At 41.6% G+C, this 17505-nt stretch overlaps 1 protein-coding gene across 3 annotated transcripts; it reads right to left on the minus strand.

Annotated features, from left to right (window-relative positions):
* Window positions 1-636: 636 nt before the first annotated feature.
* On the minus strand, window positions 637-16219 carry LOC140428377 (serine/threonine-protein kinase 35-like). 3 transcript variants are annotated; one of them, XR_011948758.1, is made up of 2 exons: window positions 16060-16219; window positions 637-4575 (listed from the first exon to the last, which is right to left on the minus strand). XR_011948758.1 is itself a non-coding variant. In XM_072514770.1 (2 exons), exons 1-2 carry the CDS (start codon window positions 15864-15866, stop codon window positions 4567-4569), a joined length of 1086 nt encoding a protein of 361 aa, XP_072370871.1. In that variant the 5' UTR covers window positions 15867-16049; the 3' UTR covers window positions 637-4566. The 3 variants fall into 3 exon arrangements, 2 of the variants coding, with proteins under 2 accessions (XP_072370871.1, XP_072370870.1); XM_072514770.1 differs by lacking the exon at window positions 16060-16219 and adding an exon at window positions 14790-16049; XM_072514769.1 differs by lacking the exon at window positions 16060-16219 and adding an exon at window positions 14738-16046.
* Window positions 16220-17505: the final 1286 nt, after the last annotated feature.

Here is a 17505-nt window from a genome sequence, read left to right on the forward strand (position 1 = left end):
TGGTTGGTCTTTCAGGGATGAAATGGAGGACCTGTTGGCCTTCCTGGTGGGGAATCTAGATGTAGAGGGACTGATCACAATGAAAAGGAGCGCTGCATTCGGAAACAAAAAGTGTAGAACATTAGGACAGCTGTGGCTGGAAGCAAGGTAGTGGCAGATTTCACATCTACTCAAGCCTTTGAACCCGAACATGTAGCAACTGTAATAATTATTTTTGGTACAATTGAGACTATATTTCATCTTACACCAATGATTTTAGAGGAAAGATTGCAATAGGAGAACTTTGAATTTTTCCCTCTGCTCTCTGAGCCCCCCCCCAGGAGTTAAATTCTACTAGATGCCAAACAGTGACTTTCTACCCTCGTGATCTGCTATAAAAGGTTTGACAATGAATTAATTAGAAACTCACAACACAGCTTCACACGAGATGGGGCGTGAGTTCTTAATCCATTTTGTCTGCAAATCATCTGTAGATCCTAATCAGTCAGTGTTGCGAAGTATTTTTGAACTGGTTAAAAAGGAGCTTCAGATTTAAATAAAATTTGACAATATCTTGATTTCTTGAAGTTACAAAATATTGCATTGAAACTTTATAGGAAGGACACTGAACATTAAAAATCATTCTCAAATCAGAAGGCATTTTAAAATCTTTATTGCTGAAATAACAAATGCAATGAATGTCAAATATTCTTCCTAAGACAACTTATTTGAATATTCAAATGGCACCAGTCCAAACTACAAATCAATGTTAAATACAAAATCAAAAATGTTCAAATATTGGTCCACAAAAATGTTTGTTTGGTGCAGAGGGACCAACATAAATAGAGATTGTGGTACCATTACAGTGTTTCAAATCGGAATACATAAAAATTGCATAGAAGTGTAAAGGTTCTTCGAGAATCTAATGAAATGAATTTGCAGTAAAAGGACAAACCAACCGTAGAGAGAACAAGCATGTGTTACATCATCCAGCATGACTTGGGTGACACCCTGAATACGAGGTAGAAACAAACGAGGATTCTCTTGAAGCAAATCCTTCTGTAAACCACATAGCGACGCTTCAGTAAACATGTCCCAAATGCTCAGTCACAATAGCATTCTGTTCTAGTACAAAATGCTCCTAGAATCTGTTCCCTCTTTTGCCCCATCCCACCCCATTATTTCCACATAGAATAAAATAACATTCCCAAGTAACTTTGTAAAGCAGCTCATCTACAAAATAGACATTTTTCCCTGCATTTTCAGCTTGAGACTGCAAAAAAAGATTTTTATTAACATCGCTATGCTAAATGGTAGAGAACAGCACATTAAACAATGACAATCCGCATTAATGGATTAACAAGCACTACAATTTTAATTGAAGATCTTCAGTTTGAATTTGATCTCAATACACAAGTGCCTCCTTTTTTGAATGCAACAACTTTCCTTTACTTTTATTGTCCAATTTTTAAAAACCTTTGCTAAAGCTCCAGGAAGGACATTAACTTTATATGTCAAAAAGTAAAGCATTACATTTTCACGACTGTAGCTCAATTACGCTGTAATTATAGCATGCTAACGTTTTTGCCTAACAACAGATTAGAAGTTCTTCTAATTGAACAGCACATAAAGGGGGCCTCAATAGCTGTTCTACTGCACGGTTCACATCATGTTTTTCCAACTCGGCCTCTGATTATACAAGTTTTAAATTTGGCTTATTTCCCAACATTTTCTAATGGTCACATTGAACCTGCTAACACAAGCAATGTCACAAAAAAACTCCATTAATTTCACAATATTAAGTCACCATAAGGTCAAAGTATTGGAGCATTCTTGGGTTTAGCAAACCAATATTTTTTTCCCTAAGACTCTTGGTAGCCCAAGTGTTTTTAAAGAAAGCAATCTAATGAAATATGCCTTGAACTCTACCCATGTATTCAAGAAAAAAAATTTACAACTCTAGAATTATTGGCACACATTTACTTTCACTTTACAATTTAACTTTCCAAGATCAAACATTAAACATATATCAGAATTGCAATATTGAATTGCTACTTACTTTTAGCATAAAAATAGTACCAATACTAAACATCTTCAGGAGGTAGGGCGGGCAAGGACAGGGATTGCACTGTTGATTCGAGCTTTTTTCTCACCAGCATTAGAAAAAAGATACCCATTAATACGAATAGAGGTCTATCACTGCAACACTGCAGATAAGTCTCACAACCCTGTACTGATCAGTTACATACAAATGAAGGCTATGTGATAAATACACAGGTTAATGATCCCATCCACATGAGCAGTAAGATGCAAATAGGCCTGCAATTGCCAATGAGTCAACTCTTTTCCAATTGTTAAATGCAAAATGATTACCTAGTAGTCCAACTGTATAGGTTATTTTCATGCAGGAGAATCACTTTCAGTGGAATCTTAATTAAATAGTAAAATTTTAAAGCTAATACGTTTCCACAAATACAGTAATGCCTCGTCTAAGACTAACTTGTAGAAGTGAGCAGTTAAATCCAGACTCAACAGTAAACCACAATTTACCAACGTAAAAATGAAGATAATAATCTTGCAATTTTTCCATTCCATTAGTTACAGTAAAAGAGCAGTGGGAAATAATTTGGTTTAGATCAATGTTTTGCTTGATCGATGGAAAGAGTGTGAACTCCTGCATTGGAAATTTGGTATTAAAACTTCACCACTAATGGCGAATACACTTTATTTAAAGCAGAGATACATCTCAAACATTGTTGTGGTAAACTGATATATTGCAGTGCTTTGACTACATGTTTAAGGAAAGTCATGTGCATCAAGTGGAAGCTTTATAGCCACTGTACAGCGATATCATTTTAGCCAGGTATAGAATAAAATGACCCAGAAGTAAATGTTAAAGATCACTTATGGACAAGAGACAAAGTGGGATAAATGCCTACACTTGAGCTTGGAAAGTTTTCAAAATTATTCAGACACAAAATCAAATGTCACCTATGACCATATTTATGTAAACTTTTGGAAAGTTTTTTTTCTATTCAGCCCACCAAGAATCCAATACTCAAACCTTGAATGCTTAAGAAATGTTGTTCTGGTATTAAATTCATAAACAGCTCCGCCTTTAACGAACCAAATATCCTGATTATCCTGTTTTTGCAGTTTTCAAAAACTATTGAATATTTGACATTAGAGGGAAACTAAGCAAATAAATGAGATAAAACTTCAGTGGAAATATGCCTAAATTGGCTCATCCCTCACCAGATTTCAAACTGGAGCCTATGGCATCTGCACATCTTGGTCAATCAAGTCACAGCTTCATTCCAGTACCAACCTTAGTACGGAGAACGGTTCAGAATGATTTGGAGAGCCAGCCTCCATAATATCGGTGTTTAAGTGTTTAAGCAAAAAAAGGAGAACTTTTATACCAGACTTGCCAGTAACATGGGAATGTCATTTTTGTGCTGAAGAACGATGCTACTCTAATTTGTTAAGACAGTATCAGCATAAAGAACTCCTAGGTCAGTTTTTGCACAGCAGTAGATAATAGGGACTCCATCCCTGATGCAGAGGCTAGCACGTCTAATTCACAGTAGCGTTTTCCAGACACACAGGTGGAAAATTAAGGCCGATGCAAACAGGAACACCAACCATGAATCTCAGATTTTCACTCATGAAGCGAGATTCTATGCCATATGGTCATACAATTTGTAGAGTTAAACTCTTCCTTAAGTACAACATTTTTAAAGATTGTGAATTTTCCGCTTTGCCCACCGGCCATCTGCAAGAGTGACTGCGGCAGTTTTTTTCCCCCTTACTGTGGTCACACGGAGAGAGGGGGAAAATAATTTACTTCAACTTAGTCCAAGTCCAGGTTCAAAATTCCCTGACCCTGCTTGACCCCAAAGTTTCAGCTACCATTTACCAAATATCACACAGGATCGGGTGGGGGAAGGAGGAGGAATGACTACAAGTGTTTAGCTTTAGTTTCCAAATGGCCATGTTCTTTATTCAGCATTTCATTTGAATGGAGCTACTGATTTTATGGTTGAACTACATCCTCCTCAGTTTTCAGCCTACCAGAAACACGTCAACCAAGACTGTATCAGAGAAACTGGCTCTCAGTAAATTTTTGAAATTTAAGATCATCGAATTCTTTTTAGCATCAATGAATCTGACAAAATAATTTAAGGCACTCTGGTCACCCATGCTGATCACTTTAAAATAAATCATACTGGTATATAAGTGCAGCTGCTCAAATTCTTGCCAATAACATCTAATGCTTTACATAAAATAAAATTAACCATCACAGGATCATACAGCTTTAAGAATTCAATCCACCCAATTAAATCTTCAAGGACAACCATTTAATCAGATAAAGTGAAGGTACAATCAAATAGTGTAAATACAAGTTTATTGCATGGCAAATACCCCCCTCCCAAAATATCCTAGCAATTTAATTGCATAGCTTTCCTTGTCTTGACATCAGCTAGTGCTGAAGCTCTAAATGCAGCAAAAGTCTCCAAATTCTGTACATTCTAAGGAAGCTGTTCAGTTTAATTTCCATTCTTGACAGCAAGCTCATGTTCCAATTTATCCAGCCTGTAAAAGAAATGGTTTACAAAATGAGATTGGTGTCTAATCTGCTTTAAAATACAATTTGTTAACATATGATATTATTGGATAATAAAGCGAGAAAGAAAACAGAAAGCTGTGGACAACACTCAACAGGGTCTGCCAGCATTTGCACAAGCGTGGGAAGAGTTAGTATTTCAGGCGGTGGCAGTGTTAGAATTTCCGGTCGCAATCATCAGAACAGCTCAACAGGCCATTTAAAAAAAATATTAAGTCAAGCGAACCTGTCACGAGCCTTCAAGTGATTAAATAAGTATATAATTGTTTGATATTACAGTACAGAACCTGAGCTTTGCTGAAGATTGGATTGGATTTGTTTATTGTCACGTGTACCGAGGTACAGTGAAAAGTATTTTTCTGCGAGCAGCTCAACAGATTAAGTACATGAGAAGAAAAGGGAATAAAAGAAAATACATAATAGGGCAACACAACATATACAATGTAACTACAAAAGCACTGGCATCGGATGATGCATACAGGTGTAGTGTTAATGAAATCAGTCCATAAGTGGGTCATTTAGGAGTCTGGTGACAGTGGGGAAGAAGCTGTTTTTGAGTCTGTTCGTGCGTGTTCTCAGACCTGCCCGATGAAAGAAGTTGGAAGAGTGAGTAAGCCGGGTGGGAGGGATCTTTGATTATACTGCCCGCTTTCCCCAGGCAGCGGGAGGTGTAGATGGAGTCAATGGATGGGAGGCAGGTTCGTGTGATGGACTGGGCGGTGTTCACGACTCTCTGAAGATGCACACTGTTGAAGCTTTGCATCTCGTACTCATCAGGATAAGAAGAATACTAGTTGAAGGAACAATTTACACAACATGAAAAGTGTACTAGCTAGTTTGGCAAGTAGACCTGTGCTAGGAATCCCCAAGTATAATCTCCTGCAGGGGGTAGATTACCATTGACCAGAAACTGAACTGGCCATTTAAATACTGTGCCTACACTATGTCAGAGGCTGGAAACCCTGTAGCAAGCAACACACCTCTTGACTTCCCAAAGCCTGTCCACCACCGACAAGCTAGTCAGGAGTGTGATGGAATACTCTCCACTTGCCTGGATGAGTGCAGCTCCCAAAACACAAGAAGCTCGACACCATCCAGGACAAAGCCCGTTTGATTGGTATTCCATCACAAACATTCACTCCCTCCACCACCAAACAGTGTCAGCAGTGTGTACCATCTACAAGATGCAATGCAGGAACTTACCAAGGCTCCTTCAGAGAGCACATTCCAAACAGATACCACTGCCATCTAGAAGGACAACAGATGCTTGGGAAGTTCCCCACCTGGAAACCCCACTCCAAACCACATATCATCCAGACTTGGAAATATATCACAATTCGTTCAGTCACTGGGTCAAAATTCTGGAACTCTGTCCTTAACAGCACAGTTGGTGTACCTACACCACCTGGACTGCAGTTATTCAAAAAGCTAGCTCAAGGACAATTAGGGATGGGCACTAAATGCTCTCCTAACCACATCCCATGAATGAAAAAAGTAGTTATGGGTGGTTCAATGGTTAACATTGCTGCTTCACAGCATCAGGGTTCGATTCCAGCCTCGGGTGACTGTGTGAAATTTGCACATTCTCCAAGTGCCTGCGTGAGTCTCCTCCAGGTGCGCTGGTTTCCTCCCACAAAGATGTGGTTACATGGAATGGCCATGATCAATGCGTGAGGTTCCAGGGATAGGGTGGGAGAATAGATCTAGGTAAAGTGCTCATTTGGGGGGGTCAGTGCAGGCTCGATGGGGAGAATGGCCAACATCTGTACTGTAGGGATACTATGGAAGTTTGATTGCAATACATGACAAAATCTTTATGCAGTTATTTTTATAGTACACTGAAAATGATGGTATTCATCATTGCAATACACCTGCACCAATTTGCTCTCAACCCTCAAAAGCTTTTTGAAAATTTTAAAACAGACCGTCTTCCATGATTTTGTTATTTCGATAAACATCTCATGGTTGGGAATGAAAGCAGAATGCTGGCACATAAAACTGATGGGCATTTCACTATTACTCCATTTGTTCCCACAATTTCTAGTTGCATTGAGCATAGTTCTTCCAGATGGATAGTTCTAATGCAGGCCAAAGATGACACAAATTTTAGATTAGAATAAAGCTGTTTACCAATTTCAAGAGGTGACGACTGGTTGCTTTATTCTGGATCAATTCTCACAAGTTGAAGGAAGAATGCCAAGGATGAGCAAACTGCGATTCTGTATACACACCCACAAGAAAATCAGTGAGGTTTGATACAACAAACAAAATGGGAACATGAATACCAGCGAACATTAATTGGCACGTCTCAGACGTTCTCCCTTTCGATGTTGGGAAGATCACTCCTATGGCTGGAGAGACTTCCTGGGTATTTTCAAGCACACCGGATAGCCAATAAATAATCAGAAAATTTGTCAAGCCAGAGCATGTTCCATATCAGCGATCTTCATTCATTGGAATATACTTTAAATCAACTCAATTTTCTAATATTCATGCCACTGATGATCCAACGAGCCTGGATACAGAATCAGGAAAACCTCCCATATTATGTTCGACTCATTAATAGCATTGGTTAACTCAAGGAGAGTTACAGATCGTGTGAAAACTACTAGCGATTATTGGGAGAATGCCCAGGCAACAATGTCATAGAAATCATCATCGAAAAGTTACAGCACAGGAGGCCATTCAGTCCAGTGTCCATGCCAGCCATAGGGCACCCAGGTGCCCTTTCTAATCCCACCTTCCTGCACCGGGTCCATAGCCCTGTAATTTAGGGCTACAGTCAAGTAGGGAAATATTGCTGCATGGAAATCTTTGTGAAGTGCAGAGATGCAGTTCTACCAGGAGTTGGCAGGTGCAGTACAAATGGATTAGTTTGACCTTGTTCCCTCCGTAAGCCAATGTGGAAAGAGGATGGGACAAATTTGTGAAATTCGTGAAGTAAAGCGAATAAAAAGCGCAAAGTGAAACAATCTTGAGCACATACACAGCCAACAGCTATAGCCTCATGTATTTGACAATTTAGGCATATTCCATCTATCAGCTCTCGGTCTCAGGCAGTTCTCTTTTTTAACCTCTCCTTTCAGACCACATTTTACTGGAGGCTGCCACAATACTGGTTGATTACACTTTTCCGTCTACTTCCATCAGTCACCCATTCATCTTCCAATCCCGCTGCATATACGCTTCTCACCACCACATCTTTCTAACATGTCTTAGGCTTTCTTCTTCCTGGCAGTCCCATCTCAATCACGTACCTCATCACATCTCCCTCACTCCACAACAGGTGACCATAGCATTACAACCCCTTCTCAGCTACTTTACTCAATGCTCCCACAATCTTCACTGACCCCCATGTGCTGGGTCCTTATTTTGTTACTCCACATATCCACCTCAGCATTCACATCTCTTAGTACCCAATCATTGCACCCTCCTCAATACTGCCCAAGCTTTTACATACATAACAAGACTGGTCAATGGTCTTGTAGATTCCCCCTTTTCTATCACGCAACACTCCACTGCACTTCCAAATACTCTAACCAGGTTTTTATTTGTCTCCAGTGTTCCTCATCACCTCTTATATAATTTACCAACATGCCTTTCATACCAAAATACTTCTCAGGATCTGAAAAATCGAAACATTTCTCCAAGATTTTAATGTCCCGATTTGGCAGAGGGTGGATGATGATAAACTGCCAGCATTCTACAACTGTAACTACACTTTAAAAGTACTTCATGGACTATAACATACTCAAGATATCCAATAGTCATGAAAAACCCTATACAAATGCAAAACATTTTTTTCATTATCCCTCTGCATCTGACCACAACCACAAGATGTTGAACATACAGATTAGTGCTGGACATGCACAGATTAGCACAGAAATACTGAAGTTGATGTCCATCAGCCAGTCCTCTGTCACAGGCTGTGTTGTGGACACATCCTTTCCACATCTCCCCACCAAGAACAATCACTGAAATCCATAAGAACTTCAACTTTTCCACTCCCAAATTGCTGTTACAAACCCCCATTAAAAGTTTACATATTGTTCAATTCGATGGAACTGGATTTTAAATGGTAATGCAAAATTAATAAAACTGGCCCTCACATTTTTTTACATTTAACATTTGTTACAGTATTGCTAAATTCAGATTTTAAAACTTGTCAATTTTTCAGAATATTTCAGCTTCTGCAGTCATCCATGGGCACATCCTAATTTTTTTTACATTTTACTACATTTTTTTTTTTTATAATAGTAATTTTATTTTGCTACATTTTGCTTTCTGTTTGGAGGTCTGTGAAAATCGTTTAATGTGAGTGGCTCGGAAAGCTTTATGACATCACTCCGGCTTCACACTGGGAATGTCCAGTAAATACTGCTGCAAGAGGGGTGAATTTCTCAAAGAGATCACTAGATCTCTCTGCAGGGCTTACTTCAAGGTCAAAAGCAGAAAATCCCGGGCCACAAATTTACACGATATCTAAATAGATATTTTAATACTCAAATTCAGGAAAAAAGACCAATAGGTAAATTTTCTCTTTTTATAGAATCCCTACAGTGCAGAAGGAGTACAGCCCATTTGAGTCTATACCAACCTTCTAAAAGAGCACCCTACCTAGGCCCATGCCCCACCCTATCCCTGTAATCCCACCTAACCTACGGGTCATTTTATCATCATGGCCATACACCTTGCGTGCACATCTTTGGACTGTGGAAGGAAACCGGAGCACCCAGAGGAAACCCACGCAGACACGCATCACCTCAAGCCTTTTCACATCACTCTATGGACCATCCTTGCAAATCATGGATTAGGCCAGAACTTTCAACAATTGGATAATCCGAGATTACAACAGTATCAACCATGATCTTACTCAATTGTGAACAGGTTCAAGCGGCCCATATGTTGACTTTGCCTGAGAAAACATAAGCTCCAGGGAGCTAAATGTTATAGCATGCATCTGATCATTAGGAGAGATTTTAAGGACAAGATCAAGAGGAGGTCATACATTTCAAATGAGAGCATAGAGACAGAACAGAATGATCAGTTATATACTAAAGATCTGGAACAGAAGTTGAATAAAAAAGGAGATTTAAAAACATGAAACCAGTTTGAATGAGAAATGACAAAGGTTCGAGATAAACAAGAGAAAAAAAAGGCGCCACCGAAGTTCATTAAAAAAAAAAAAACTTATGAGGTTAGACAAAAAAAAAATGGATGTGGGAGTTTATTTGGGGTCTCAGGAGTACAATGGAAAACTGATTCATTAGATTTTCCTTCTCAAATTTGAAAGTACAAAAGAGGGGCAACCGTTACAACGTACTGAATGGCCAATCCAAATCATAAAAGTGCACAGCAAGATATTTTCACATTCTCGATAACAGCGGCGCCAAGGCAGGATTTTCACTTGTCAATGGCCAAACCAGCCAATGAGTTTGGTTCTAATGCATCACTATTTCACATTTCTCTAATAGTTTGAGAAAACCTTGCAACAAAACTGGATAACACCAAGAGTTCAAACTATGCTGGGAATAGAGAGAAAATGAAAAGAACAGATCATTCTTATGGGACTTACACAGGTACACAAACCTTGAAAAGCTGATCATTGAAAAGATAGGATGTGAAGGAGGAAATAGGGAGAGGGAAAGAATGAATGCGCTGCTTACATTTTGGACATTTCAGAACCTACAAAATCACAGCCTCTTCAAAATAATAAAAGTGTTAAAGATTTATAAATTTCAAACAGGATTTTGAAAGCTTCATAAATGCATCTTTAATGCTCACATTAGTCCACCCATCAGCTGCACACCATCCTGCTGAAAGCATATATGAACACTTTGTGCACATAAAATCAACTCTTCTTGGATTCCAACAGCAACCAGATGCATAAGTCAATAGAATGAATATGATGACCAAAGATTGCAATAACAACTTGCTGACATTTACCTCAAATGAACTACTTTCAAGACAGTAAGTTCTCCTACAAACATCTCATGAAAAGCTTTGCATCATCAGGCAAGTAACTTGCACCACAAAACCTAGGATCCCATTAAGACGGTGCAACTCTGCAAATCTCCCTGACAACTGACAAGTTATCTGACATGAGACCCCAAATACAGGCAAATGCTTCCATGCTGCATTCTTTCTTTTCCAAATGTAATCTCAGTGAATCAATTATATCGCATCCCACACTAAACAGAGAATTTTTCTGGTATTTACCTGGAAATGAGAATAAATTATGTGGAGCAGCAACTATTTCAAGATTACCACAGATAAGAACACGTGTTGAAAACTACTGGAGTACAAAGTGGAACAGCACTCCACCTAGGATGAGAATGGAAGTTGGAACAAAACCAGTAAAGGTTCATGCTTCTGACCGCCTTTCAAACCAATTGTGCCAAAACGACTGGCCAAATTAACATTTTGATTTAATGAAATGATAAACCAGTTAACTATAGCAAAGCCATGAGATGGTGGAAAAGTTAAATCACTTCGAAAGCATCGGGTAATTATGCACTACCAACAGGTACCAGCTCTGTGGAACTGTTGATAAAAATACATTGAACATGGTCTGAATGGATTTTCAGAATTTTTGAAAGTAGCCACAATTTGGTAAAATGCATATAAATCCTATAGAGTATGGATACAAATGCAAGAAGTAACAATGCTGAAGTTTTGTAAATTAGAATGGCGTCTTACTTTAGGAAAATTGTCATGGTCTTTGAGTAATGCACAGGAGATTCACCAAGATAATAAGAAACTTTGGGAGAGGACTGCCAATTTGCTAAAATGTGACAAAAACATACTTGGGGGTCAAGTACCTGAGTAATACTTGCATCCAAAATTTTTTTGCATGAATGCACTTTGCAGAGTGCAAATGAATACTCATCAGAAGCTTGCAGGATTCTCAAAAAGTTGCAGGTTTCAGATCCTGCAAGGTCAGCAAAGGTCCCCTGCTTTAAACCAAAACACGATCAATAGCAAAACACATCCGCTAGAACTACACCCGTCATTGACAATAATGCCTTTTAGTTTAATTTACATAAAATGCTGATGGCACCCAATACACAGAACATTAAATACTTCTTCAAAAAGATAAGGAGTTACTATTTCTTGAAGATAAATTCAATTTACCGGAGTTCAGCTTCTGGTTCAGCTCCAAATTTTGTTTCAGAATACTTTATGAAACTAGATAAATACAAAGTGATTGCCGACTCACTGTGGCAGGCAAGTAATTGTAGAAGTGAGTGTTGATGGTTTGGCTGCCTTAAGTGGGAAAAGCTTGCAATGCAACAAGATCAAATAGTGCAGACATTAATTTGCTCCATGAGAAAACAGCAGTGAGTACTGAAATTCTAAACTTTTTGTAATGTTATTTTAGCTTTGCTCAGGATTTATGATTAACCGCAATTTGAATTCACATGGCAGGATATGCTGAGTGACATGCTGAATTCCTGGTGAGAAGTGGACAGAAAAAGGCTACTTCCATTGGTGCCATGCTCATTAAATGCCTGGTAGCCCGGATTATGGGTTTTGCACTCAAGATTCCCACCACTTGCAGTGCAGAATCAATATAAAAGTTTGCTACGGCAGGATATAAAATATGACTACTGCGGCAAGTAGGATCAACACAATGTCCAGTTTGGGGAACTAGCTCCAATTACCTTATAATTGTATTCTTGAGCTTTTTTCCAGAACGGAATCATTCAACTTGTTTTAGCAAACTGACCTGCACAATACTGTTGATTCACGGTTAAGTGCAAGAACTAGATTAGAACCTGCAGAATTCAATTCAGTGCAAGAGAAAACTCTTCCAATAATTAAAAAACGAAACTAAAAGTTAAAAATTAGATTTCCCCCAAATAGAGAAATTTTTTTCTACATGTCCACCAGAGGAAACATTATAGAACAAATTCAGCAACAGCAGACAAAGAAAGTGACTCAAACCTAAAAAGGTAAAATTTACAAATACATTCACAGATCCTGAGAACTTGTACTCCTAAAAGTAGAGCAACTCTTATGGTCTGTTCATCTTCTTGTTTGCATGACAAAAGCAGTTTCCCTCAACATATTTTATAACACTCACTGTTGCAGAAAGACTTTTGCATGCAAGTAAATATTTAACAAGCCAGCAGGCCTACTCCTGTAAAAAATATTTCTAAACTACATACTAATTTAGTTGGAATAGTTACATAAGCTTACCTCCAGCTTCACTCCACACCAAAAAGCATTTACCATTTTCCGCTAAATCATAATGGTACAAGAGATATGAAGTAACAGAATCAAACTGGAGTTCATACATTTTTTTAAAAATCAAACTTACATTCTGCAATTGTTTTGTCAGTGCACATTTTTGTTCCAAATAAAAATATAAATCTTCCACTCCACAACATGTTTCAAACTGTTGGATCAGCAATGTACCTCAACTTCCAATTTTCACAAAGGGATCAGCACCACGAGATTTCATGTGATAACCTTATGTGAACTCTGTAGGCATATATTGCTGGCAATATCTGCTTTGTTACTTTGTTTCTGCCAATTTTCTTTCTCTTCTTACCCGCAAGCTAATATCTAGTTCAATGGAAAATGAACAAGTATCACAAAACTAGCACAGGGCTAAATCGCTGGCTTTGAAAGCAGACCAAGGCAGGCCAGCAGCACGGTTCAATTCCCGTACCAGCCTCCCCGAACATGCGCCGGAATGTGGCGATTAGGGGCTTTTCACAGTAACTTCATTTGAAGCCTACTTGTGACAATAAGTGATTTTCATTTCAAATACTTCAGAATAATATGGGCCAAAACAAAAACCCTACAATTGATGTGGAAACTACTTCAAGTGATACTATCTTATAATAATAATAATCTTTATTGTCACAAGTAGGCTTACATTAACACTGCAATGAAATTACTGTGAAAAGCTCCTAGTCGCCACATTCCGGCGCCTGTTCAGGTACAAGGAGGGAGAATTCAGAATGTCTAAATTACCCAACAGCACATCTTTCGGGTCTTGTGGAAGGAAGCTGGAGCACCCGGAGGAAGTCCACAGATACGGGGAGAACTTGCAGACTCCGCACAGTAAGCGACCCAAGCCGGGAATTGAATCTGGGATCCTGGCGCTATAAAGCAACAGTGCTAACCACTCTGCTAATCTTCTCAACTATTGCGGATAAAATACTTAACTTAAAGGATAAATACAATCGGTAAACAACTTTGTTTTGCTGGGAGATATGATGGGTGAAAAAACGGTTTAAGGGCATAGTTTCTTATCCACAAAAAGAAACGTTTTTTGGCCAGGACAGAGAAGAATATCCAAATTTTGAAATTAGTTCAACCTCCCTAGAAAATAGTTGCATAACATTATCAATTTGATAAGTGTGCATTAAAAGGAGGAGGAGTTATAAAAGTGTTTATATCGGAGGCAAGGAATTTAGTAGCTTTTTTGGCACTAATAAAAAAAAAAGACTTTCAAATCTATCAACATAATCTTGCTAAGATAAGATGGATCAAAAAACAATAAGCCCCCATATCAGCTTATACGGACAACAGCTATAAACAAAACAATCACCCCCAACAATTCTAATGAACTATCAACCAGAAACATCAACTCTTTCTGCAGTCACTGCCCGACCCACCAAGAGCAAGCACTGCAAGGTGTGAAGACGAGGAAACAAATAAGTATTGAAAGTGGGATTTCTCTTGAATGAGTCACTAGCAAATAGTACCGCTATTCACTTCTGGGAACAAACTCAGCTGTTCCTGTCCTCGCCATTCTTGATTTTCTAGCATTATTCCTCGGTGTCCCAGCTAGACACTTATGGCAGAATGCAGGAGAATCAGAATGATCACTCAATGATGGGCTGCTTTACAGGAAAAGCACCCAACTTCCCCATCCCAAAAAGGGGAAGAAATTTTAGGTTGTCTACTTCATTCAGATCCTTAAATTAGACTCGTCAGAAATGAAGCGGGGAAAGGAGTGTTAAAGACACTCCATTTTCAAAAGAGGCAGATTACGAGAAAGTACATCTGACAATCAGGGACAAACTATATACACTAGATAAAGCATGTGCAATACATACAATTATATATAACCAAGAACCTGCACAATCAGTATTGTGCTTACTGTATGTATACCTTCTACAAGAGTATCCACTTTATAATAGATAATTTATGCAGCACAAGTGACCTGGTCCATCCTAGTTTCTAACTCAAAGGCGTCGGGACGATCCTGTGGATTAGCAGCCAACATGTCTTTAATAAGTTGCTTGATCCCTTCAGACATGAAAGTTCTCCTTTTCTGTGGGATGTGTAGTTCCATCTTTGGGTTTTCTAGCAATGCTTCCCCTACAGGTACAATCTCACTGCCCTGCCTAACATAGGTCCCAAGCAGTTCTTTCTTAGTCTCAGCATCAATAAAAGTTATTCGCTCAATCATGGCCCATATGATGATCCCCAGGGCGAAAATGTCAGCCTTGGCCGTGTAGTGTCCCTCCCAGACCTCTGGGGCCATGTAGAAATCAGAGCCGCAGGCGGAAGACAGCCAGCACTTGTTCACATTCAGGCTCTTGTTGGTCGCCGCTCCCCCGCCCACCACGCACACCTTGCTGAGGCCGAAGTCGGCCACCTTGAGGATGGGGACTCCCGACTTCTCGGAGATGAGGATGTTGTCGGGCTTGAGGTCCCGGTGGACGATGTGGTTCTTGTGCAGGAAGGCGATGGCGCTGGTCAGCTGCAGCATGAAGCTGGTGTTGACGGCCGAGTCGGGCCTGCGGGACAGGACGTACTGGTTGAGGTCGCCGCCATTGCAGAACTCCATGACGAACCAGAGGTAGCAGGGCTCGCCGGCGCCCAGGATCCGCTCGCCCTTCAGCGAGGTCTCGACCAGGCGCAGGTAGAACTCGGAGCGCTTGTTGCCGTGGCTCATCTTCTGGGCCATGCCGTTGCGCTGCAGCACACACTCCTCGAACTGGATCACATTCTCATGCTGCCGCTTGAGGCTGGTCAGCGCCCAGAACTCGGACAGGGCCAGCTCCACGTTCTCCGGCGCGTCGCAGCGGATCTTCTTGATGGCCACCCGGGCGCCGCTCTTCCTCACCACCGCCTCGTACACCACGCCGTAACTGCCGCGTCCCACCTCCTGCACCAGGCTGTACTTGGGCTCCCACAGGAGGCCTGGGAGCCTGGGGCTGGCGCTGCCGCCGTTGGCGCTCAGGGCCGGGCGCTCCTCACCGTCTGTGCCCCTCGGCACGTCCTGAGGCTCCATGCTGCTGGGCGGGTGGCTGAGGGGAGCTGCTCGCACTCCACATCACTGTGGGAAGAGAGGCCGGGGCCTGGCGCCCTGTCCCCTCCGCCGCCTCCCCCCAGCCGGGCCTCGGCCTCGCGGCCCCCGCTCCACTCGGCTCGAGCTCCCCCGGCGCCCCCTTCCCCGGGGGAGGGGGGGGTCGGTGGGCACTCACTCGCTGCTGCTGATCCTTCTCCTGCTCCTGAACCGGGACAGCATTCAGCCCGCAACTCCAGGACGACGCCGGTCACCCGCTCGCACTCCTCCGCCCGAAGCCGAGGCGGCTGCTGAAAGCGGGCCTGCGGCCGGCCGCGCACTCATTCATTGCTGGAGCTTTGGCCCCGCCCCCTCAAACCACACCCCCCCCTTCCCAATTGGACCAGTCCACAGCCGGCCTCCTGCTCACGTGCCGCTGCTCAGCGGATGCGCAATCGCGGAACTGGAGCACTCTCCCTTCCCGGCACTCTCGGCTATTGTGCACACAGACTGAATGTGCACCTTGGATTGCAATGAACAGTGTGTGTGAAGGCTCGACAGCCTTTAATTCAGACTTTGTGCGGGCTAAACAACTTCAATGCAGAGTCAGTGCAGGCTGTACAACTTGTCATGCAGAGTCAGTGGAGGCTGTACAACTTGTCCTGCAGAGTCAGTGGAGGCTGTACAACTTGTCATGCAGAGTCAGTGGAGGCTGCACAACTTGCAATGCAGAGTCAGTGGAGGCTGTACAACATGTGATGCAGAGTCAATGCAAGCTGTACAACTTGTCATGCAGAGTCAGTGGAGTCTGTACAACTTGTCATGCAGAGTCAGTGGAGGCTGTACAACTTGTCATGCAGAGTCAGTGGACATTGTTCAACTTGTCATGCAGAATCAGTGGAGGCTGTACAACTTCTCGTGCAGAATCTGTGCAGGCTGTATAACTTGTCATGCAGAGTCTAGGCTGTACAACTTGCAATGCAGAGTCAGTGCAGGCTGTACAACTTGTCATGCAGAGTTGTTGCAGGCTGTACAACTTGTCATGCAGAGTCAGTTGAGGCTGTACAACTTGTCCTGCAGAGTCTGTGCAAGCTGTACAACTTCTCATGCAGAGTCAGTGGAGGCTGTACAACTTGCAGTGCAGCGTCAGTGGAGGCTGTACAACCTGTCATGCAGAGTCAGTGGAGGCTGTGCAACTTGTCCTGCAGAGTCAGTGGAGGCTGTGCAACTTGTCCTGCAGAGTCAGTGGTGGCTGTACAACCTGTCCTGCAGAGTCAGTGGAGGCTGTACAACTTGTCATGCAGAGTCAGTGGAGGCTGTACAACTTGTCCTGCAGAGTCAATGAAGGCTGTTCACCTTGTCATGCAGAGTCAGTGGAGGCTGTACAACTTGTCCTGCAGAGTCAGTGGTGGCTGTACAACCTGTCCTGCAGAGTCAGTGTAGGCTGTTCAACTTGTCCTGCAGAGTCAGTGGAGGCTGTACAACTTGTCATGCAGAGTCAGTGGAGGCTGTACAACTTGTCCTGCAGAGTCAGTGGAGGCTGTTCACCTTGTGATGCAGAGTCAGTGGAGGCTGTACAACTTATCATGCAGAGTCAGTGGACATTGTTCAACTTGTCATGCAGAGTCAGTGGAGGCTGTACAAC

This window comes from Scyliorhinus torazame, chromosome 8 (genome assembly GCF_047496885.1).
Source record: "Scyliorhinus torazame isolate Kashiwa2021f chromosome 8, sScyTor2.1, whole genome shotgun sequence".
NCBI lineage: Eukaryota > Metazoa > Chordata > Chondrichthyes > Carcharhiniformes > Scyliorhinidae > Scyliorhinus > Scyliorhinus torazame.